The 24,997-nt window shown below is 40.0% G+C and overlaps 1 protein-coding gene across 1 annotated transcript in view; it reads left to right on the forward strand.

The window, feature by feature from the left end:
* The window catches only part of mical2b (microtubule associated monooxygenase, calponin and LIM domain containing 2b), a 67,734-nt gene that overhangs the window by 34,718 nt on the left and 8,019 nt on the right, over nt 1–24,997 (forward strand). The window contains 19 exon segments of the mRNA XM_046849232.1: nt 64–192; nt 1,317–1,418; nt 1,602–1,997; nt 2,188–2,286; nt 3,222–3,344; nt 3,707–3,802; nt 5,885–5,989; nt 6,680–6,712; nt 8,800–8,980; nt 10,295–10,359; nt 10,449–10,533; nt 15,513–15,615; nt 16,246–16,298; nt 17,761–17,829; nt 18,539–18,642; nt 21,449–21,659; nt 21,662–22,273; nt 22,400–22,479; nt 24,211–24,309. Coding sequence (XP_046705188.1) covers nt 64–192; nt 1,317–1,418; nt 1,602–1,997; nt 2,188–2,286; nt 3,222–3,344; nt 3,707–3,802; nt 5,885–5,989; nt 6,680–6,712; nt 8,800–8,980; nt 10,295–10,359; nt 10,449–10,533; nt 15,513–15,615; nt 16,246–16,298; nt 17,761–17,829; nt 18,539–18,642; nt 21,449–21,659; nt 21,662–22,273; nt 22,400–22,479; nt 24,211–24,309 — 2,745 coding nt within the window.

The following is a 24,997-nucleotide window of genomic DNA, read 5'->3' on the forward strand; positions in this document are numbered from 1 at the left end:
CTTATATGTATGCGTGGTGTATGTCCAATCTCCTCTCCCTGCTGAAGTCTGTTCCTCTTGTAGCTGTCCAAACAGAGCACTTCGACTGCGGTGGAGGAGGGCGAGCAAAAGGAGAATAAAGTGCGCTCCATGGCGACGCAGCTTCAGGCAAAGTTCGAGGAGAACGCACCCAACTGTGTCCTGCGTCGCCAGGTAACACTTCCTGTGTCAAGGTTGATCTTTCTGCTCTTAATGTGTCAGGGTTTATTAAGGAAATAAGTCATGTCTGGACGTACAGCCAAAACACAAACACACACGGGTCATTGAAGTACAGATGTTTATATAATGAATAAAGAACAGCCATTTATTCCAAGATAAGTCTTTGGATCTAACCCTCAGGTGAGGCGTACACATATAGGATTTAGGGAGAATTAAACACCACTATATACGTTATTAACAGCTATTAATAAAGAGAGAATGAAATCCTATCCACATTGAGTCTCCAGTTGTAAAAAGCTCCACTCTTCTGGGAAGATGTTGCATTAGATTTTGTGGGAATTTGTGTGCGATTTCGTCCACAAGGGGGCGTTACCCAAGTCAGGTACTGATGTAGGTGAGGCGAGGAGGCCTGGGGTGCAGTCAGCGTTCACATTCAGCCCAAAGGTTTTCAAGAGCTCTTTAGCAGGAGATCTTCCACTCTAAACCATGCAAAGCAATATCTCCATGGAGCTGGCTTCAGGCACAGGTTTGGGTCTCCTAGTTTGTTTAATGCTACATACAATTGTGTGGCTCCAAGTTTGTGGTTGGGGAAAAAAAAAAAAAAGGTGTCCCTATACTTGTGTGTGTCATGTAGAGATCATTAACTGTATATCTTGATACAAGTCTCCAGAGACGCTTGGTGTTCCTTTGGCATTTGATTTCCAAATCCTGGACACTGTTTTGAGTTGTGCTCATGCGGTAGGGATTTTCTCAGACATGGAACAGAATGGTAGAGGGCAAGATCTGCCTCCAAGCTGTGGCTATAATCCCTACTCTCTCTGTGCAGTGAGACGTGGTGGGCTTTGTGTAACTTTACAAAGAATTCAGAAGCCCTATCTGAAGGCTTCTCAACATATATGCAGTTTTATTTTTAGATATATATAAAATATATACTGGATATATCACTGCACTGAACAGAACCCCCTACATTTCTTTTTTTTAATGTGCGTTTCATATTTCATTCCAGACTAACAGTATTTTCACTGATGTCTCGTGCCTTGCGATTATCACGGTCATGTCACCCTCATCTTTCCTCTCTGCTCTCTCTTTTTTGTCTCTGCTCGCTCTTTGCAAATCAGTCGGAGTCTAATCCGTGTTCTATGGACATGACTGAAAACCCTCGCTTTGCTAAACCCAAGCTCCAGTCCTCACCCCTATCTTCTCCTAAACCCAAGTGGCAGGTAGGCTCTAAATTTGGGCATGAACCTATAAGCATGCTCCCACCACCATGCTTTATCACTCTAATCAGTCCACTCAGTGTATAGTGGTTTCAGGATGAAAAACGAAACCTCCATGTGTGAATTTAAATAAGATTTTTTTCTTCTTCATTATATCTGAATGTTGCTGTGTATACCTGCTTCCAGCCGTCCCCTTACTTGAGACTCCTCGAGTCTCAAATGCAGCCTGCTCACAAACAAGGAAACCTGGAAACCACACACGTACAAATTCAGTCATTTTTCCACACCACAGATGACCAGTCAGGGTTCCAGGCATCAGAATCCCAGTTCACTTGTCAAACAACAGAACACTGGTCTCACCATGAACCCCCAACCCCCCAGACTGGTTACTCAGCCCCTGAATCTCGACCCAGTCTGCAATGCCTTTCTGTCTCGGCTCCTCGTCTGTTGACCCTGAAGCACGTCGTCTATCCCAAAGAGCAACCGCTGATCACGTCGAAGTCCTCAGAAAACCCGTTCTCCGCGCCTGCTCTGGGAGGGATGCTGCAGCGACTAAAGCTTCTGGAAGACGAGAACGCTCAGGTGAATGCAGCCAGCATGCAAAAGGTCGACTCTGTTTAGAGAAACTCATCGTGGGCCAGAAGTTAAACGGTTGTTTGCATGTTCCTGAGATAAGTTGTTTTTTAGAATGGCAGGTTAGTTTGATCTGATTTCCTCTGCAAAGATGAACCCCTGCTTTCTTGTTCCCTCCTTCCTGTTCGCCTCGGTGCAGAAGGCGGTCCAGAAGCAAAGCGCACGCGAGTTCAGCAAAAAAAGCATAAGAGAACGAGCAGAGCAGCTGAGCGTCCTCTTCTCTGGCACTCCGTCTCAGGTGATGAAGAGAAGCACGTGGCTTACGTTTGGAATGTTGTGGTACAGTCCTGCCTGCTTTTGACGCACCCCTGTTTACAGAGTGAGAAGGTCCGGTCTTGCCTGTCTCGTGTCAGACTTATGGATGAGTGAATGATTTTCCGGCAAAAGAATAACACCCTCACAGTTTTCTGCCGTTTCTCGGGTTGCTGTGTGAAAGTCATGAATCAAACGGCACACATTTCTCGAGCTGCTGTTGCATGTGCTTTGTTTTTAGATCGGTGTGTTACTGAGTCACTGTTTTAAACACACGCCCATGTGTTGTATTGAGACACTAACTATACCTCACGCTACATTTCACCATATTTCCTGAAGTGTGTGTCACCGTCTGTCTGTCTGTCCGTCTGTCTGTGTGTCTGACGGTTTTTTTTTTTTGTATCTTTGTGTGTTTGTCTATAAGAGTGTCTGTCTGATACTGTTGGTGAGGGTCTCTGTCTGTCTGTCTGTAAGTGTGTTTCTGTCCGAGTGTCTCTCTCTATCTCTGTGAGTGTACAGTATCTGTATGTCTATAAAAACGACGGTGTCTGTCTCTGTCTGTGACTGTGTCTGTCTTTGTTTTTTCATCAACGCACACCACGCCGACTTCATCCTTTTCTTTCTTTCTCGTGCTCTCTTTCCCCCAAACCTGTCTCTATTCCTTTCTTTTTGTTGCTTTTTTGCATTGTTTACTTATTCTTTTCTACATTTTCTTACTCTGTCCACCTGTCTTTTGATTTTTTTCCCCTTCTATTTCTTCCATTTTGCTTTTCTTCTGTATTTTTAACTTTTGATTAGCTTGATGTTTATTCCTTTTTTATTGTTTTTCTTTTGTTCTTTTCTGATAGAAAAATATTTATTTTCTCTACATTTCATTCACTTGATTTCCTTTCCTTTTTTTTTATTTATTTTTTTCAATAGGCAGTTGGGACTTCTCCATCTCTTGCTTCTTCTCCTCCGAAAGCTCTTTCGTGTCCATCTCTCCCTGAGCCTTCTGCTCTATCCTGTCTGCTTTCTCCTCTTCCTGAAACTCAGCCCAAGCAGGTACTGTAACATCATCAGGGTCCAGTCTCAGCTTCCCTACTGACTTTCTCAGACATGTCTGTGTGGTGAAAACCTGATACTGCTTTAGGTTGTTTCTCTGGGAGTTGCACAATTTTGTATTTTGCCTTTAACCTACGTTCTGATCTGAAACATGTTGGATGTAAAGCGAGGTTCTTGTACAGGAATAAATCTGCTAGTGAATTGGGTGTGGAAGAGATCAGTGTGCTGCTAACATCCTCCAAACCACAGCCACTGAAAGCACTCTTTGGAGCGATCAGGAGAAAACAGAAGGAGGCTAGATAAACATAACGATTAATGCTCTGTAGTATCATCTGTCAAGTGTGCTTTCCTGTTGATCGCAGTGTAACGGACATTCTGAGTCTGATCAGACTGCCCACGATGACCACGGGCAAAAAATCTGCTCCAAACGTGTACAATACCTCGATCCTTCCAAACAGGTATTTCATCTGTATTTGAGATTTTGCATGTTTATTATCTCTTCTGGATTGCATTTTCTCAAACAGAAATAATAATCGTGCATGTGTGACGAAATAAAAGGAAAAAGTGATCTCCTTGCAAGTCTCTGGAGCTCTGCTGCAGTATTGAACACCTTTTTTTTTCTCAAAAACTTTGTTAGCATTGTGACAGCGAAGAGAGCCTTACTCCAAAATCTCCAAAATAGAGGTTCATTTGGGGCACAATCTAGTGATTGCTAGATCATTTGTATTTGCACTGATTGTGATTTGCATCATTTTCAACTTTCAAACCCCTTGGAAAGTTGGCGTGGGTCTCCTCGGAAGAGACCACGCCCACCCGGAAATGTTGCATCATAGCATAAGTGAAATGGAGATGAGTGGAGCCAAACTATACAAGTGAAAATAAACGAATGGCGCTTTAAAGCATGTCAGTGATGAACCTTTATAAGGAGCACATTTATTGGTACTAAACGTATACATTCCAAGTTCATTTCAACTTGGAGACAATGTCCATTGTTAAAAATGCTAAACAAATACAGCTAAATTGACTTGAATCGATAGCAGAACCAGCAATTATTAGTGTTTTTTCTATATTTATTTTATATATGCCCAGTGACAAAAAAGTTGGTACACTGTGGAAAAATGTTAATAAAAACAGAATGTGGAAGGTCTTCCCTGAAAAAAGATGTTTTCTGGATGGAAGCATTTGTGGCTCTAAACACTGTACATATCAGCATTGATGAATCCTATCCAAATGACCAAGCTGCCCATTCCACAGGCACTAATGCACTTCCATCCCATCAGAGATGTGGCTTTTTAAACTGGGCGCTGAAAACAAGCCGGATAGTCCCTCTCCTCCTTAGTCCGGAGACCATGGTGTCCATGGTTTCCAAAAAAGTTAAAAGTTTTAGATTCGTATGACCACAGAACAGCTTTCTGCTTTGCCTCAGTACAATTTAAATGAGCTTTGGTCCAGAGAGGATGGCGGCAATTCAATCATGTTCACGCATGCAACCTTCTTAGCATGATTGAGATTTAACCTGCATTTGTGAATGACATGGCAGACAATTTTTCAGACAATGATTTCTGAAGCTGTTATTGAGCCTGTGATCTGATTCCCTTCAGAGGATCTAGACTGTTTTCCAAATCCAGTGCAGCCTGTGGGCCTAAAGATTACTGGCATCCGATATTGAGCGCTTGTGCTCTGAGATTTCTCCAGAGGCTTTGAAATATTTGATGACATTCTGTAATTATGTGCTGTAAAAGATGAGATATTGAACTCTTTTGCAATTCGATGTTGAGGAACATTTATTCTGTAATTGTTCCACAATTTGTAGACTCGCTCTTTCAAAGATTGGTGAAGCTCCGCCCATCTTTACTTTTGAGAGACTCTGCTTCTCTAAGATTCACTATTTATACACAATCATCTTATCTGTATCTAAAAATCTTGGGGGAAAAAATTAATGAATTTGCCAGTTCTATTAATTAAAGAATTGACATTACTCATGGTTTTTATATAAACAAAATAGAAAACAGAACCAATATGCAAACAGCACCTGTCAAAACAACTAGTCTTTTATGGTTTTGTACTGGACAGCGTATGACTGGAAGGACATTCTGGAAGCTGATGATAAATACATCGAGCCATAATAACAGATATCAGCCGAGTCCTTAGTTTCCCCTTATCGTTTTGCTGTTCTTTCAGTGCAAACTTTACAAGTCACCCTTCGTTATCTTCGTTAGCTGACCTTATTGTACACTTTGTTCCCCAGGAACTCAATGAGCTCCAGATGTTTTCACAGACATGCAGTTTGCTGCATGCCTGATAGCTTTGGGAATGTTAGGACAAAAAGGGTTTAAAACCTTTATTATGCTGCATGATCTGAATTTTACAACCAGCTGGAGTGCATGAGGTTGCATTGTTCTGACTTTGAAATGATTTGTAAATTGACTTTCATCTCTTTTGTTGCTCTTTTGGATATTTGATGTTCACGACTTCGACTTTCCTGTCCTCCTGTTTTTCTGCCTCATTCCTTTTTTTTTTCCCTACGGGTGCTTGATTAGAGGACAGTGGGGAAGGTTTCCTCTGTGATCGGTGTCAAAGCCGCTACTCTCGCCATCCTTTACGAAACTGATCACAGACCCAACAACCCTTATACTCTTTCACTGGTAAGCACTGGCAGCTCTTAGATTGAATCAAATGTATGGACACTGTATGGACAAATGTTTGTGGACACCGGACAAAAGGATTGGTATGGGCTTCTGTTTGAACATCCCATTCCACATTTAGTCCCCATTTGCTGTAATACAAAAGCTCCACTCCTCTGGGAAGATGTTCCACTCTGGTGATTTGGGTTCATTTAGATACAAGGGCGTTAGTTAAGTCAGGTACTGGTGTGGGTGCAGCGTTCCAATTCATCCCAAAGGTGTTCATTAGGGTTGAGATCGGAGCTCTATAGCAGGAGATCTTCCACTCCAACTTATGTAAAGAATATCTCCCAGTGGATTGTAAAGGGAAAATGTTGTGCTAGGGCATCCAAAGATATCCTATACAATTGTGTGCCTCCGACTGTGTAGTAACAGTTTGGGAAAGACCCACATGTGGCTGAGAAGACTGATGTCCAAATACTTTTTTCCATATAGTGTATAATGAGATCTCTAGATCCTGGGTCATTAGATTGGATTATCTTTGTTTAGTCACTTGTATGAGCTCATGGCATATTATCAGGGTTTCTTCCTGTAAAAACAGCCGGCGCTCATGAGATAAGATGGTGCCACTACTGCGATGGAAGTCAGTTTCCTGACTGGAAGGTGGTTACTGTAACCACTGAAGCGTTTTGTTTTTTTTTTAATCCACAGACCGACGCCAGGAGATGCCAGCAGTCTGGTTCGGTAAACTGAACTAACTGTCTGAATCTCAACACTCTTTTAATCAGCGTACAGATTAACCCTCATGGACCATAATCTGCTTTATATAACACTGTTTTTTTGGTCTCGAGGAGCATTTCACAGTGTGTGTATTGACCTGGAACTGAAGTAGGAGTAATTTGGATTATGTGTCATGAGTCCACATAAAAAACAGCACATAGCCTTTTGTGTAAATAAAAAATGGATGAGTTCCTCTCATTCCCTCATTTCAGTTCCAACAATACAAAATTTTGAAATGTTCTAAAGGGGTGAATACTTATGCACGATTCATGAAGTCTCAACCCGGTTCACTCAGGGAGGGAAGGAAACCAGTTTGGGAAATTGTTTTAATGGAAATCACACCAGTATGGAAAAACCTACCAAGTTAGAACTGGTTCACAATACAGGAAAATGAGCTTTAATGCAAAATGGCTACAAATGCAGTGTCGTTTGATGAATGGAATAAGGAACAAGCTGTTCTGAGGTAAAACGAGATAAACGATCTCGGGCCATGGAACGTTTCAAATTCAGGAAATAGATTTTCTACTGATAAAGCTCGAAGCCACAGTATCACCAAGCTGCCCCCTTCTGGGGCCCTTGAGCAAGGCCCTTAACCCTCTGCGTACCAGGGGTGCTGTATCATGGCTGACTCTACACTCTGACCCCAGCTCCGTACTGTACGTTGCTACGATCTGCAAAGAATGAATTTTACCATCCTGTAAAGTACAAGTGAAGGGTATAAGACCAACCAATAACCTTTAAAAAGCTGGAAGTAAAAAGGAATTTTATTGGAGGTCTTTTCTTAGGAAGGAATGTTCCTATGGAGCCATTTGCAAGAATGAATAATAACATGATTCAAATTAGAGCAACATAATCAGAGATCGCGGATAGTCTAGTAGAACATGGTGTGGGGTGGGGTGGGGTGGGTGGGGCAGAATGGGGTGGGATTGTTCTGTAATGAGTGTGTAAAGATTGGTTGTGGTATAGTTCTGTAAGAAGAGATCATGTCTGGGTCTCCCATTTCCTGTCCCTCTCTTGTTGCTTTTGAAAAGCACGTAGTGAACAGTATGAATGTTCTACTCTGTTGACACCCTCAAATGTTTTTAATCAAATTAACCCAAGCGAAGTATTAAAGTTTTAAGAGAAGATTAATCTTAAACGTTTAATTTTACATTTTCTATCATTGTATAACAAAACTAAGGTTCCCTGGTGGTCTAGTGGTTAGGATGCGGCGCTCTCACCGCTGCGGCCCGGGTTCGATCCCCGGTCAGGGAACTAACCCCAGCCATTAGGGTTGCACAAGCCTTAGTGGCGGTCCCAAGCCCGGATAAATGGGGAGGGTTGCGTTAGGAAGGGCATCCAGCGTTTAAACATGTGCCAAATCAAACATGCGTATGATCCGCTGTGGCGACCCCTAATGGGAGAAGCCGAAAGAAAGATTGTATAACAAAACTAAGCTTTAGTCATGAATATAACAGGCGTTGACATGGCGCTTAGAAAAGAAAGAAAGAAAGAAAGAACAGTATGAACTTCTTGCAGTGAAGCCAAAATAATGGCTGAAGCCACTGATGGATTATCAGTTATTTCACATTCAAATACCACAAATCCGAAAAACTTAAAATAAAAATATTAGATGGCAAGAAGTATAATAGAATATAAATAAAGCATATTTCATTTCATTTTACATTTAGAACAAAAAAGTTTTGTATTTAGATTTTTTCTTATGTTCTAATCCGAACGAATGCAATGCATTTGGACCCTTTTAGAAAATAATAGTAATAAAAAAAAGAATACTTTTCATTGTATTTGTCAGCAGATCATGCTGATGGTCTGAGTTTCTCTTTTTAAATACACATAAACCAAAATCACCTACACGCCATTTCATACAGGAAAATAACTATTAATTCATTTTTGATATTTGGTTCTATGTGCTTAACACAGTCTGTAACGGAGTTTGCTAGAGTGCAAATTTAACCCCGTTGTGAGTAACACTAATCTCAATAATCTCCACCCTCAGAATCCACAATCGCTCTTTGACTCCGCCCCTTCACGTGTGTGCGTTATTGTTTCAGGTTAGCCTTCGGAAGGAATTTGCCCCCGGGATGGGCGGCAGCGACACCTGCCACTTCTGTAAGAAGCGTGTGTATGTGATGGAGCGACTGAGTGCAGAGGGTTACTTCTTCCACAGAGAGTGTTTCCGCTGTGAAGTCTGCAGCGCCACCCTGAGGCTGGGAGGACATGTGTTCGACCAAGGTATAAAGCCCTGACTCATCATCTGACAGGCTCTTCAATACAGAACTGTATACAGGGAGAAGGATTTATAACAGGGGCGGGGAATGCTCTTTTAAAAGAAATTATTTTTGGGATATGGCGTGGAAGGAGTCTCCAATGCGAGAATTTTGTAAATGTTCTGATAGGGATGTCATATGACGATGGGGAAAATAAAGTAAAAATGGGAATTAGCACCAAATATTTTCATACTCTAAACGTCACATACCTAGGGTTGTAAAGGTTCACAAAATGTACTGTTCTGTACGTTCCTTGGTTTTTAGGTCAAGGTTTGGTACATATTCAGTACGGTTAGGGGGAAGAAATGCAAAACATAAGTGCTTGTCATTTTATTATCATTAAAATGAGTTAACCTCCAGTTTACTGTTTTAAAACAATTTCACAGTGCATCCTTGAAAGTAGTGTCAGTGCTTCACCTTTCCCACAATTTGTTACACCCTTATTCCAGAATCGATTACATTTATTAGTTTCCAAAAAATCTACAAACAATACACCATTCTGAAAATGTGAAGAGTTTGTTGGAAATCTTAGCAATAATAAAAAAAAGAAAGTAAAATATTCACGTACATAATCACAGCATTTGCTTTGACGCACAAAATTGAGCTCAGGTGCGTCCCGTCGCCACTGATCATCCTTAAGATGTTTCTTCAACTTGATTGGAGTCCACCTGTGGTGAATTCAGTTGATTGGACATGATTTGGAAAGACACACCTGTATGGCCTGTATGGTAGTGTGGCCAGATGGAAGTCACTCCTCGGCCCGCCTGGAGTTTTCCAAAAGGCACCTGCAGGACTCTGAACATGAAAAACAAAGATTGAATGCCAAGCATCATGTCTGGAGGAAACCAGGCACCGCTCATCACCTGCCCAATACAATCCCTACAGTGAAGCATGGTGATGGCAGCATCATGCTGTGGGGATGTTTTTCAGCAGCAGGAACTAGAATAGTCAGGATTGAGGAAAAGATGAATGCAGCAAAGTACAGAAACGTCCTTGTTGAAAACCTGCTCCAGAGCGCTCTGGACCTCAGGCTAGGGTGACTAGGGTCATTGTCCTGTTGGAAGATGAACAAACACACAGCCAAGATAACAAAGGCGTGGCTACAGGACAACTTTGACAGAGCCCTGGACATAAAACGTTAATATATCCACATTTTAGCAATTTCACGCATGCACAATTCAACACACTACAAATCGTATTTCCGGTACAGAGTAAGTGACACTGCTCAAACTTTCGATTCTTTTTTTCCATTTCATTTCCTTGCGTTTGCTTGTTGCAGGCACTTTCTACTGCAAGCTGCACTTTTCCCAGCATAAAACCAGCCACAGGCTCCGGAAACCAGAGGTAAATTTATCACCACGGAGCTACATAAGAGCAACTCAGACTGTGTTCTAGTAATGTTATATCTGAGACCCTCCATTCCCGTGTTCCAGGTCTACGGAGGCGTCGTGTCCGTGCTTGGAGATCCTGATGGTGATGGGTTCTCGTCCAAAGGGGGCCTTCACAGCCAGCCTTCAGGTACCCCGAGCTCTCTATTTAGGAAACGGCTGCACGTGAGCCGGCTGGCCGGCCGGATGCATGGCGTGGCCTGTGCTTTGTGGTTTCACCTCAGAGAGCGGTGGGACGACTATGCCTTCTTTTACGAACTTCTGGGGCTTGGCATCCCTCTGCTGTTTACTCTGTATGAGATAACAGCACAGATTAGCCTCGAGGGGAAGTTCCTAAACGCGAGTATATAAGTGTGCGAGTGCACGCCAGGAGTCTGAGAGACCGCCGCACTCTGTATCTACTCATCCTTAACCCTGTAACCTTCCTATGTTTTACTCAGTATTTAATTGTGCCAATGTTCCTCCATGCCTCTTTAATCAGAGCTCTTTTTTTTTTGGAACTTTGGAACTTTTGCACTTAAACTTGAATCTGATGACGCGGGAGTTTGAAATCACAGAAAACGTTCAAACTTAAGTGTAAAAATAGATAAAACCTTTCAGTATTATTTTTTAATATTAAACAAATACTCGTGTTTTTTTTTTGTTTTTTTGTTTTTTTGTGAGTTTTGTTTGTTTTTTTAAATACTCATTCACTTACATATGTGTGATTTCCAGACCCAAATCCTTGTACTAATTATCACATGAAAGTTCTTATATTGAAAAATCAAAAGAGAAGTGTATTAGGGTTTATGTAAAATGCACCGTAGGTCTAAACGTAGCAATGCAGTATTATTACCCATAGTTCCTCCTGTAACTTTTGGAAAACAGAGAACCAGTTCAGACAATTTTTTGAATCCTTCGGTTAAAAAAAAAAAGTTTAGTGTATTGCCTTAGTGTTGGAAAATCTCGAACTGGATCCGGGGAATCTGGATCGGACTCAGAACATACTCGAAAAACTTCTAGCTACTGTGTAACTGTTAAAGAGGGCGAGCATCTACTGGTTTGTTTTTTGGGGTTCTTGCTCTTGAATAAAAGCCAGTGCACTGAAGGGGAAAGGTAAATAGTAAAATTTTCCGGAAAGGTTGCAGGTCTAAATGTAGCAATACAGCAGACTCATAGTTACTCAGTAGCTTGTGGTGAATAGCCATGAATCGTTCTCAAAAAACAAAACAAAATGCATGAACAGTTTTTCTTCCCAGTATGTTGCGCTAGTGTTGGAAATTTCTCCCTGCATCTGGAGAATCTGGATAGAACTTAACTCAGACACTTCTAGGTATTGTGTAACTGTTGCAGCGGTTTTTGATTTTCTTGTTCAGTTGTTTTTTGGAATAATGAATAAAAGCCACTGCACCAAAAATGAAAAAGGATGCAGAGCATTTGGTCTGGTTGCAGGTCTAAATGTAGCAATGCAGAATAATACCCATAGTTCCTCCTGTAGCTTGTGGAGAATAAAGAATTAAGACTATTTTTTTCTTCTTGGTGTGTATTGCACTAGTGATTGGGAATTCTCCCTGGATCAGGGAATCTGGATCTGTAGAATCTTGATAGGACTTGATAGAGCATACTTGGACACTTGGACGCTACAGTGTAACTGTATCATCTGCTGTTCATTGTTTTTGTTTTTTTGCCATGAGTAAGAGCCAGTTCTCTGAAGGGGAAAGGCCGCAGAGCATTCGCTTCTAGTAACAAACAGTAAAAGGTTATTTTCTCTCCGCACAGAGTTGAAATTTGACCTTTCGATTTTCCCAAGGACCAAGTTTTAGAAGCTGACAGAAAAAAAAAACACTGGCAAAATGGAGCACATTAAATAGTGTGTATTCTGTTTTAACGTGTCTGATCATATAGGTGCATATTTTAAGTGTTTAATGAGCTGATTCAAGAACTGCTGTCAACTTTGTGTTTAAAAAAAGTGAAAGGAGGGAAGTGATCGCTCAGAAACGTTAGGTTCAGATAGGTTTGGAGTCCAAATCCCAGCATGGGCAAGCTGGGCCCTTGAGCAAGGCCCTTAGTCAGATGTATAAATAATAAGTCGTTTTTGATAAGGGCTTCTGCCAAATATATATGTATATGAGGTTCTGGTTTGTGGAAATCACACAGTAGAGAGGAAATTGTTGCACTTGCATGCTGGAGTATTCGTTTATTATATTTTGCAAGTTTTTTACTAATAACAATTGTACTACGTGCACTTTTCTCTACCCTGAGGTGTTGTGCAGGCCGGATTAAACCTCTGATCTGATTCCTAGTCCATGCCTTGCAATTATGTGTGTGGAAATATGTGTGAAAATGCCAAACAGTATCACAAAAGAAAAGCTTGAGTGGCAGTGTTCTGTTTCCTGTGCAATTCTGTATGCAATCCGTATAAAATCCAGCTATAGAACCTCTGAATATTCCTTCTTCTTTTTCCTCTTCATCCATCTATTCTACATCCTGTTCCACACCATACTGTACCATTAGTCTGTTTGGTGTCTCCAATGCTGCGAGCCCCTGATCGGCTGAACGGCGGCGCCTGAAGGTGATTGGCCTGCATGAGACAGGTGATCAGGGCGTGGTCTCGCTTCGCCGCATCCGCCTGTAACCGCTTGCGCCATGGGTCTTCTGTATGAGCACGTCAATCGCAAATTCACACGTCCCAAAATCCAACTCACTAACAGAAGCACGAAGGTCCCGCATGTGAAAACGCGCCGGTTTTTTATGGTTTTCGCACGCTTGTGGTTTTTTTTCCGATCCAAATAGAATTGTCCTACATTGTAAAACCTAAATTGTGTTGTTCTTCTTTGTGTCGTTGTGTTGCGCTTTCTCTCTCTCTCTCTCTCTCTCTCTCTCTCTCTCACAGAGGCTGCTTTACTGTCCATCTCACACTCCAAACCTCTGCCTTGCTCTGAGGTCACCACTTAGCAAATGATCTTTGTCGTTTTACACCATTTTAGCTAAATCACTTTTTAGATTTACTTATTTTTATTTGATTTTTTTGTAAATTTGTAGTTTCCCTACACGTCTGTACATTTCATGGCACATGATAAATGTTCTTAAAAGTATTTTTTTTCCTAATTTATACCACTTAATTCCTGTAAGTATGAAATAAACCGATTTTCAACTTGATTTCTGTTTCTGCCTTTTCTTTACCATTCTGATCACGATGTGGAAAAATACGAAGAGAAAAACCCAGCACCGAGACGCAAGCAGCCTATAAGATGATAACCACCCCCATTTACACGTTTCCACCTGAAACCGCACGTGTAACTTTTCCGCTACGTTTCCTAATATCTTCTGTAATATTTTGAAATCTTTATTGTAGACCTAAAACGTGTGTCTGATTAACACATCGAAGCGTCTCGTCTGACTAAAAGTCCTGTTTCCCCTAAGCTCGGTCTGAAGACGTGCATACATTAGACCCATTGCGTATACGGCTCTGTCATTGGTGCTCAGTATGGGGGTGGGGCTTTTCTTCTCTGTTGTCTATCTGTAAAACTTTCAAATTGTTTTGACTGTAGGCCATGATTTATTTACGTGTAGTATATACAAACGACATTGAGGATGCATTGATGTGAGGTGGTGTAAAAAAGTTTTGAGACAGGCTCTTATTTTTCTTTTTTTATCTACGTTTACACACGATCACCTAGCGTTCCTGCCACTTCTGGAATGTGTCCTGGAAGTCTTTTTTTGGAAGCGTGTGAAGCACCTTCTGTGATTCGTGCCGGATCACTGTAAAAGATGTCTTTTGGCACACTGACTTATAAAGCCCGGTGCTCCCTGTGACTGTGCGTGTAGCCTTGTGCTGCCATCTGTTGGCATGTACCTAAACTACACTCAAACCTTTCTGATACCGCCTCAAAGTTACCATTTGGTATGATCTGCCTGCGTCCGCAAGATTTTCAGAGCTTGAGTGTTCAATTCAGATCTATTGGAGCATGAACCCTCTATAATTCGACACCACCTAATGCCCTGTTGTCCTAGATGTCTCTAAAATTTCTGAGGTTTGGTTTAAACCTATTCACATTACGTTACAGAGAAATAACTCAATAGACACCATTGTAGCCACATTAATAACATTTCAGTCCTTTCTGCTTCACTCCATGGACCTTTTGAGTATCCAGACTCTAGAGATCTGAATGTTTTGAATAGGGTTTTTCTACATAAACCATTGCATAAGTATCCAACCCTATTGAACTTTTGTAGTTATAATGCACTTAACTGGGATTATATGTGAAAATTCAAACATAAGCTCATAATGTAACTTTTCCAGTCATATGTGGTCACTGGATGCAGGATAATTCAATTTGCCCTTCATTAGAACTTAGAGACAAAAAACCTGTTCCAGCATGACAATGCCCCTGTGCTCCAAGCCAACTCTATGAAGATATGCTTTCCATGGGTTGGACTTGAAGATCTGAATGTGAACGCTGACCCTTGTGGCTGAAAATCTACAAAATCTAGTGGAACATCTTCCCAGAAGAGTGGAGCTCATTAAACCTGCAAACGGGGACTAAATGTGGAATGGGATTGGGGACGGCTCGATGATATAATTTTGGCTTGGGTATGATACCAGAATGTAATACCTAGGAATCGATACTAAATCCATACCATAAGTGACCAATAACAAGCCTCAATACGGGATACGGGAAATCAAAACAATTTTTTTATATAATAAAAATTGATTTGTATCTTAATATCTTTGTGTCAAACTGTAACAAAAAAAACCTACAGGGAGCATAGGTTACATTTTAATGTTGGAAAAAACCATGTATAACTGAAATAATACAATGAAAATATATTTAAATCTTTTATTTTCAATGCAAACACAAAATGTTACATTTTACCTGAATAACACAACGCTTGTGTATATCACAAGATCTTAAGCACTGGTGTCCAAAAGGTGAATTTTGGAAAAGCAGCATATGAAATACCGATTTAGCATAATAGGTATCGTACCATTTAAAATATAATATATACTGGTATTTTTCCAGTACCGTATACCGCGCATCCCTACATGTCGATATAATGGTAGAAAATATATTTATTCCTGTAAACATGTTTTTTTAATTATTTTTTTTGTTTTGTTTTTTATACTAGTGCACAAGGACCACATCCAGAAAGCACCCAAGGATGCCGAGAATACGGCTGAGAGCTCAGCAGAGACGAACCCCTCAGGTCTTCCCGAGTTCACCAGCAACAGGTTCATCTACAGCACCGGCATCGTCTCGTCTTCCTGTTCTTTTTCTCTCGCATCCAAAATTTGCTTTTGTTTTTGATGTTGCGTTCGATCTTTTCCACAAAGGGCCGGTGTGAGGTGCATGTTTTCATTCTAACCAAGTCACACCAGTTAGTCCATTAAATAAATGAAATTCATTCAATTTAAACTGGTAGAATAAATTGGAATAGAAAACCTGCGCCCACACTTGCTCCTTTGTTTGATTGGACACCCCTAAGCTACATAATCAGCATCTTCTCATCTTTTTGTTCTTTTCCCCCTTACATGTAAAAACTGCCTATACTTTTTTTTTTTTTTAAACAATGTCCCAAATTCCAAACAATGTGCAATTTAGAAACCAGTCCTAATTGGAGCTATCTGTCTTGATCATCTGTCCATTCATTGGTCTGTCTCTCCATCAGTCTCTTGTGTCTGTCCCGTCGCTTTCTGTTGATTAATAATTTTTTTTTTGTCTATCAGTCTTTGAACCTCTGCACCTTTCCTTCTGTCTGTGTACTGTTATTCTAAGCTTTGGCATTGACAGGTGACCATCAGCTGAGTAGAGAGTCTGATTTATATCATATCATCAATCATGTAAATCTTTTCATTGTTTAGCAGAGATGGAAGTCTTGCGGTTCTTGCCACAGAGTCCGAGCCACTCGACAAAGGTGAGTCTCTACATCCTCTTGTGAGTCTTTACACGTCACACTCCACGTCTCCTCACTTCTCTCTCGGTCTCGTCTCTCTTTCTGTTCAGATTATCAGTAGATCAGGGAGTGGCAGTGCTTTAGCCCGGATCTGTTTGTTTTGTCTGGCTCAGGGTCAAATATTCAGTTACACTGTGTAAACCAAACGTTACCACACCTTCATCTGTTAGCGCTCCTTCTACATAAGGGATGATGAACGCCGTGTTTTAATAACTGCAGGTTTATGGAAAAAGTATTCCTCTTAAAGGAATTTGCTTATCAAATATATAAAAGTTCATGTGTGTACATTATAGCACCTGAGGATAAAATATACTAAAATGTCCACTAGACAAGTCAATGCGAATATGACGTTACTATAGAAACACTCGGGTGTTATAACAAGGGCATTCCTATTGGGTGGTATGTTACCATATGGTATGGGTGGTAGGCAAGTTAAAACAAAAAGCACACGTGAAATTCTGCGTGAAACGGCAAATCTGCCACAGAGACGTTTGACATGACATACATTTGACATGCGGCGATGCTACAACGAGTTGTTTCGAGCAGCACGCGAGCTTCAAGAGCGAAAGAACATCACTGGAAGATGAGGAGAGATCAAAAACGAGCTCAACCTTCAGCAACTCGTGCATGATGATTGTCGGAGAACGATCCACATGATCTCACTTCTGCACCCACCCTACTCTTAATCGGGTATTCTACCGATTTATTCCAACGATTAATCGAGATATCAGAAGTCGTTTTTCTTTATTAAAGCGCAATATTAAATATACAGGTTAAAAATAACACGGGTGTCTTATAATGAACAAGTTTAAATAAAGTTGGAATTGCGAGAAATAGTCAGTGAGAGGGAAACAAGTTGGAATTAGGCAAAACCTTTTTTTTTTTTTTCCCTGCCTTCCCTATTTTCTATTTTCCATTCTGCAGCATTTCCCGAGTTGACCTGTCCAGAGCGCTCCAGAGTTTAGGGGGTGGTGTGTCAGTAATAACCGTCCGTGAGGAAACTAAACAAATAATTTGCCTCGATTATTTTTTTATGTATTCGAGTTATTCGAGAAATTGTTTCAGCCCTACTTATATTTTATTGACAATAGAACATAGAACAAATGTTTAAACTGAGGAAATGTGCCATTTCAGGGGGAAAAATAAGGTCATTTTTAATTTGATGGCTGCAACACATATGGAACAACTTTCCCAGAACTCATTTCCCAGATGTATACGGACAGAAGACGTGACCCTGTCCCAACTTTTTTGAAGCCAAATTTAAAATAATCTTATTTTTCCCTTAAAATGTTACATTTCCCAACTTTTTTGAAATTGCGGTTGTAGAAAATGGGCACCCTGTGACCAATCAGAGTGTAGTATTCAGATTCATAGAATACGATTTATTTGTGTTTTATTGGTTTATGTCCCTTGTTGTGTTCAGTGGAGAAATCGTACGCCAGAGGGGAAATCACCATCAGAAACCATCACTGGAGAAGGAAGATCAGAGCAAGTACGATGCTGATATTATTTGCCCAGATTTAATGTTGTGCCTGCTTTATATACAATATTGGCCCAAAGGGACACCTGATTTTTCCAACAATTATTTTTCGTTTGTTTTTCTTCAAACTGTTACCACAAAAATGAAAGCACACAATTGTATAGAATATGTTTAGACGCAGTAACATTTGCCCTTCACTTAAATTCTGAGACTTAAAACCTGTAAAAAATAACAGTCTATATAAATAACTGTGTCCACAAACTTTTGTCCATATAGTGTAGCTTTCACATTAAAAACTTAGTGTTCAGATTGAAATTTAATTTGTAATGAATTTAGTGAATGTAAATCTTGAATGAAAGGTATTTATTAGATATTATTTACAGTTATTTATAATTGTATTTTTTTTTATATACTCTTAGTCGGGTGTTTAAGTTTTGGTCATTTTTTCTCTATCCGATAGAGGGCACTATCGGTCTGTCTTTTATCACAACAGAGCGAAATCACAGTTTATTCACTATAATCTAAACAATTAAACTCTTTCTTAAGATTATAATACAAATAATATTGAAAGAGATTTTATTAAGGTATAATCTAGTTGATAACTGTATATGTATATTTATATGTAGTATGTAAGTGTTTTTTTTGGGGTTTTTTTTTTTTTTTGTCTTTATTGTTTTCATCGGATTTACTGTAAAAAAAAAATTCTGTTCTTGTCTTCTAGCTTTTCCTCTGATTCTGGTTAAGGTGTTCGAACAAAAAGAAGGAGGAGACGATGCTCTCTTAGAAGAAGATGCAGATTCGGATTTTGAGGAGCTACATGCACTGGTATGACAAAAAGAAATTGTTTATAAATAATTAAATAGGGGGGTAGGAAATTTATTATTTATATAACATTTTTATATTGGAAATTTTTTAAATAGGTCAAGTGGTTTATTGTATTCTTTCACATCGATGTTGTGGTTTTCTGATGACAATAATTGCCATTGCAACCGTTTTTAGACAGACAGACAGACAGACAGACAGACAGACAGACAGAATGTGGAATATAAACAAGTTATATGGTGTATATACATCTAATATATAAACAAGAGGATCATTGAGGATATACAATGAATTATATACAGAATAATACTCCTGAATGATCTAGAATGCAGAGAGGAGCAGAAGTGCATGATTACTGCACTGAAATCAGTATCAGTGTGCTAGCAGTGTAGTGTGGAGATCAGTAGGATGATGGTAGATGGGAAAAAGCGCTGGTTCTTGCGCTTGTTATTTGGTTCCTATGCATTGCAGAAGCAGTGTGTTCCCTCTGGCATTAATTCTACAGGTCCCAAAATTCTCCATCTGTTTTTAGTTATTTAGATTTTTGTTGATTGGTTTTGTAACAGTGTTGTGTCTCATATGTCAAGATTTTATTTTGATCATTTTTATACATAAATTCCCTAAATTAGGGTTTTATATGGTTATATTTTTAATTATTATATTTATTAATTCATCGAAAGAAAAAACGTATCTGATTAATCAATTTGTCTGATAAAAAATAAATAAATAAATAAACTTTTATTAGATCTTTTGCTTTGTTGCATGTGGGATTTTTCTTTAAAACAAATTCACTCCTGCTGGGTTATTTCTTTCTGGGGAAAAAAAAAATAAATAAAAATAACCCAGCATTTAAGTATAAAAAGCTGAAGCGATTTGTGTAAATCAACATTTGTGTTGTATTTTGCAGATTGCAAGTTTAGCCGTGCTAAAAAAAAAAGTAAAAGTAAGCTTCTACAATTTGTTTCAAAAAAGAAAAACAGACATTTTGTTTTGTTTAGTTGTGAAAATATATGCATCTAGAATATATAATTAAATATTTTTTTTGTATAATCATTTAATGCTAATATGCAAAAATTAAAGGTACAAACATTGAAAACAAGCATTTGTAGCAAAAAACATGCGTTGGTGTACAAATACATAATTATTCATTGAAAACCTGCTGCTGTTATTCGCTGCTTTTAGATGTAGTGTTTGTTTGCACCATTTAAATTAAATCCATCACCATATCGCGACAGAACAGATCCAGTGTGACCGGTGTGACCCGAAGTTACAGTTCACACATTAGCACTTCATTAAACTACACCATTTTCACATGATGAGGATTCTACAGTTTTTGCTCAATATGCTGATGTTTTACCTTCATCCGTGACACCAGGGTGTGTGTTTATGTCCTCGTGTCTCACTGTGGTACGCCTATCTCACACAAGCTCCGATTTGCATAACCTCCAGGTACGGTTTTCTTTGTTGCGTTTAATATAAAACGCTCTCATGCATTTGATGAATTGGGACATCAGCTTGTTCCTGCTGCCGACCGACCCCGTACTTTCCTCTGTTTTTGCAGGTGACTGTGTTCTCTTTCTGTCACGCAATTCATTTCCTTTCATTATCGATTGTTATCGGTTTTATCGATTAGTTGTAGCAGCCCTTCTCATATATGATGTGCTCCAGATGTTTCCTGTTAAAGCCCATTGCATTCTTGAGACAGCTTCCTGATCCGGCCATGAGAATGACTTCGATACGCTCTTCAGCCATCATTGACGTTCTTAAAGTCTAGCTAAATAAAATACAAATGGTATAGAAGATATTTTGCAACAAATTGTTTATTTCCACCTTTTCTATGGAGATCTTGGAGGCGCTGACCTTTTTTTTTTTTTTTCTTTTTAGGAAATGCAGAAAAACTGCATGCTTTTAATTATTTATAAAGTTTGCATTCGAAGCTGTGCGCTTACTGTTCTTAATGAATGCTAAACAAAAACAGAAGAAAAAAACTAAACTGGGCATGTTATGTCTCAGTAATTTTCCAAACTAGCACTCCAACTTTGAACATGTGTCATAAATGGTAAATCCTTTTCAGAATCTATTAATCTGCTTTAAAAACGAACTCATGGCAACCAGTCATTTTTAAACGAATTCAATCAGAAATCCTATTGAACCGATTCGATTTCTTTTCTTTCCCTAAGCTTGGGGCAGCGTGAATCCTGCCCCAATGAGCCCAAAGAGATAGTATTTAGTAGTAGCTCCCATTTTCAACTGCATTCATAACACTGTGGAGCTGAATGGGGCAGAGGGATACGGATACGAAAGGAAATTCACATAAGGAAAAACAGTTTTTATCTGTCAAATGTAGATTTACAAAGTTTGATTCGTTGTAAACGATGTTCCTGCGATTGATTCTAACCACTGCTTGTTTTGCACCACAAAAAAACTGCACCAGCTTCAAAGCTCACATTTGCTGAGACTTGGTGTTCAATCATTCAGTGTTTAAGATGTTGGACTTCTGATCAGAAGGTCGTGAGTTCAAATCCCACCACGACCAAGCTGCTTTTGCTGGGCCCTTGAGCAAGACTATTAACCCTCAACTGCTAAGTTGTATATATATATATATATATATATATGAGATCATTGGAGGTCGCTCTGGATAAGAGCATCTGCCAAATACCAGAATTGTCAATGAATCAGCAAGAATGAGTTTTTTCAATATATTCTATATAATGATAAATATCTGCCCATTGTTCAGAAATTCCCTGCTGTTTTTATTCTTCTTAATCCAGATTCTCTGGTGTTTTTGTTTTGTTCCATGTCCAAGCAGGAGCCTGAAAACCACGCTGCAGACTCTCACTGCCCTCTTCAGCAGCAACCCGAGAAATCAGCTGTAGCTGAGATTCCCCGTTATCGCACGCATTTTATTTCATCCACTCCCAAACCGAACGCTTGTTCTCCAGAGCAGCAGTCCGACGCTTGCACGAGCGGACCGGACCAGCAGAACTCTTTCAGCCCGAAGAAAAAGCTCACTCTCTCCATGCTCGAAAGGAAAGGCTACTGAATTGGGACCTGACCACTCCTGGACAGTTTTCATCCACGCTTACAGCCACAGAACAAGCAGAAAAGTACATCAGAAGACCTGACAACTTGACAAAACCTCAAACCAATCCAGAACCTCAACCAGAACCGAGTCCGATTCCTGCTGAACCGGAGTCTAGCCCTCCTCTCTCAGGTTTCCAGCTATGGGCCAGCGTGCTGAGGAACTCTTTTTCTGGAGGAGGAAACAATTCCAAAGTAATAAAGAGAAACCATCCTCCCAAAACAAGGCCACACTCTGAGGGCTCCTTCAGCTTCCTGTTTGGCTCCTCCACTGAGAACCAGGAGGAGGACGTGGTATCACGATCCAGAGCGGCTACGGAAGGGATCCACGGCAGAACGGCGAGCAGGAGCGAGATCACGACCATGCTGAAGCAGGTGGCGCTCAGCAACAAGCCGTCGGAAGCTTCCAAAGACGACATGGCCTCCCTGCCACCAAGGAAGCTCAACTTCTTCTCCTCGATGCGGCTGAAGAGGAATGAGGGAGGAGACAGGAGCAAGACGGAGAACCAGACGAAGGACGTTTGGAGCATTCTGTCCAAATTCAAAAACAAAGGTAAGTAACGGTTGCTTATTAAAATGGAGTTTGAATGGCAGTATCTCAAGCAATCATGTATTACTTCGCAATAATATCATTTCTCCCAATCTGGCCTCAAAAAACACATTTCTTTTTCATCCACAGCATCGTCACAACGGCATCAACAGCAAGATGAAGGCGACTATTCATCCAGCGAGGAAGAGCAGAAATTCGTCTCACAAAGGGTAAAGAAAAAAAACACTGCTTTCAGACTCTTCTCACTTTTAAAACTGCATTTTGGAATAAACAATTCATATAAAGAAAACGGAATTGAATTCTATAACACGGAGACCAGTAGCGTGTCGAGACCAGCCTTGCCCTCTACACGCGCAAGCGAGTTTATTTTCATCCGCCGTGAAAGGCAGCCATTAAATGAATATATATCGTCGTATTTAAAGGACGCCACGTATTGACTGCGGTGAATAGGGTTCTTTTTTTTCCCATTTCAATCACCACCAGCATTCAAGAGCACTACACTACCAGCGAGATGCTGATATTTTCCTTTCACCGACGAAAAGTCGAACTACTGAGATAAATTGTTTGTAATATTAAATTAGTATTGAACAAGTAATGACTTTTATCAAAGCGTGCTGCAGAACATTTCGATTTCCATCCTGGCGAAGAAATAAATAAATACGTGTAATTCAAAGCGGATTTCGTTTCAGCAATATGTCTCTAAAGAGGATGTTTTTTTTTTTCTCCTATATCAAAGAATAAACGGTTGAATTAACGGCTCCACATGAACCAGACCCACGGTCTATTAATGTGCAAATTGGATACAAGCCAAAATGGCTGTTAACACCTTGATTAGTTTCCAATAACGGCGTGTTCTGTTCTGCGTTGTGTATTCAACAAAGACACGTTGTAGATTTGATCTGTTTACAGTCGCTGAGCATATGGCAGACCAGTTCCTTTCTCATATCACATACATCATCTGTAATGTCACCAGACTATTGTCTAGACCTCGTCCACTGAGTGTGGAAAACGTTATAGGCGTTTTCACACCTTGTTTGTTTGAACATTCGAAACAGCCTCGCCCTGATATCATGATATCATGTATATGGAAAAGTTCATGGGCACCTGAGCATAAGATTTTGTTATCTATGAAGATGTTCCACTAGATTTCGTGATGATTTGTGCTCATTCATATACAAGGACATTAGTAAAGTCGGGTTCTGATGTAGGTGAGTGGAGGAGGCCTGGGGTGCAGTCAGTGTGTGAAATTTATTCAAAAGTTGAGCTCTATAGCAGGAGATCTTCCACTCCATCACATGTAAAGCAGATCTTCATTGAGCTGGTTTTGTGTACAGGGGCAGCGTCATGCTGGAGCAGGTTTGGGTCTCCTGGTTCAAGTCAAGGGACAATTTCATGCTACAGCTTCCAAAGACGTCCTGTACACTTGTGTGCCTCCAACTTTTTGGTAACAGTTTGGTGGAAAAAAACATATATGGCTAAAAAAAAATGAGGTGTCCAAATACTTTTGTTAATATAGTCGATACCATATGTTTACAAAGAGGGAAATGGATGGCATTTGGAAAAACTTTTGAAAAACAAGGACCAGCTTCATGTCTCCTATTAAAGATCACTGAATATAATGCAGTTTAGTGTAATAATATATATATATATATACTATAAAGTTTATGCATTGCAGTAGTGTAAATTGCTCTATTTTAAAACATTATTAACAGTACATTACTCCATACTGATCATTATTCTTTGAGTCCTGGGTAGGCTAGGCCTCAGCTCAACATATGGGTTCATCGGAACACATTTACTTCAAATGATCTCAGACCTCCGCCTCTCCAACCCCCCCAAAAGAGGTGGTCTGAGTACCAGTCTGCTCAAAAGGATCAATTTCATTAACGTGTCTTTACATTTATCCGTCTCTTTATATTTGTCTTTTATGCTGTATCTAGTCTGAATCGTGGCACTCGGACAGACGGAGAAAGCAGCAGGAGAAAACGCTGATCATGCAAACTAAGAGAGAGCACCTGAAACGGCTTCACAGGGCTCAGGTACAGTCATCACTTCATGTCTGGCATCTCACGTCATGTTTCCTTTAGGATGGAGCTGTAACAGTGTGTGTGTGTGTGTGTGTGTGTGTGTGTGTGTGTGTGTGTGTGATATCGTATACACACACACACACACACACAGTGAAACCCCGGTGTACGAGATTAATTCGTTCTTGAAAACCCTCGTGTTCCCATATGCTCGTACTCGCATGTTAATTTTCCCATAAGAATTAATGTAAAAGCAATTAATCCGTTCCCAGACCTCAGGCGATCACTTTATTTCAGCTTTAAAAAAAAAAAAAAGTTATGCCCAATTTAACACATAAACATAAAACGTAATAAATTATAACCAAAAAAATTAATAACTTTGTTCTTTGTGATTGTACTTACTGTTGAATCAGATACGTCATACTGCAAAGATCTCGCGTTGTGCTTTTCTACAGTTTCTTTATTTATTTCAATGTTTGTTTTTTTTTTTTTTTTTTACAACCTTCTTTCCAGCGCTTTCACTACACTTCTTGGGACCCATGTTAAATTTATAGTGAAAAAAGAAAAAACTCTATAAAAACAGACAAAAAGCTCAGTTTTCACACGAGAACGCACTCAGAACAAGGTCTATGAAGCGTCTGAGTGTGAAGCGTGGGGACGGAGGTGACGAGCAGAACACGGTACACCAATATTCTCGTACTAC

The sequence above is a fragment of the Silurus meridionalis genome, chromosome 5 (genome assembly GCF_014805685.1).
Source record: "Silurus meridionalis isolate SWU-2019-XX chromosome 5, ASM1480568v1, whole genome shotgun sequence".
Taxonomy (NCBI): Eukaryota; Metazoa; Chordata; class Actinopteri; order Siluriformes; family Siluridae; genus Silurus; species Silurus meridionalis.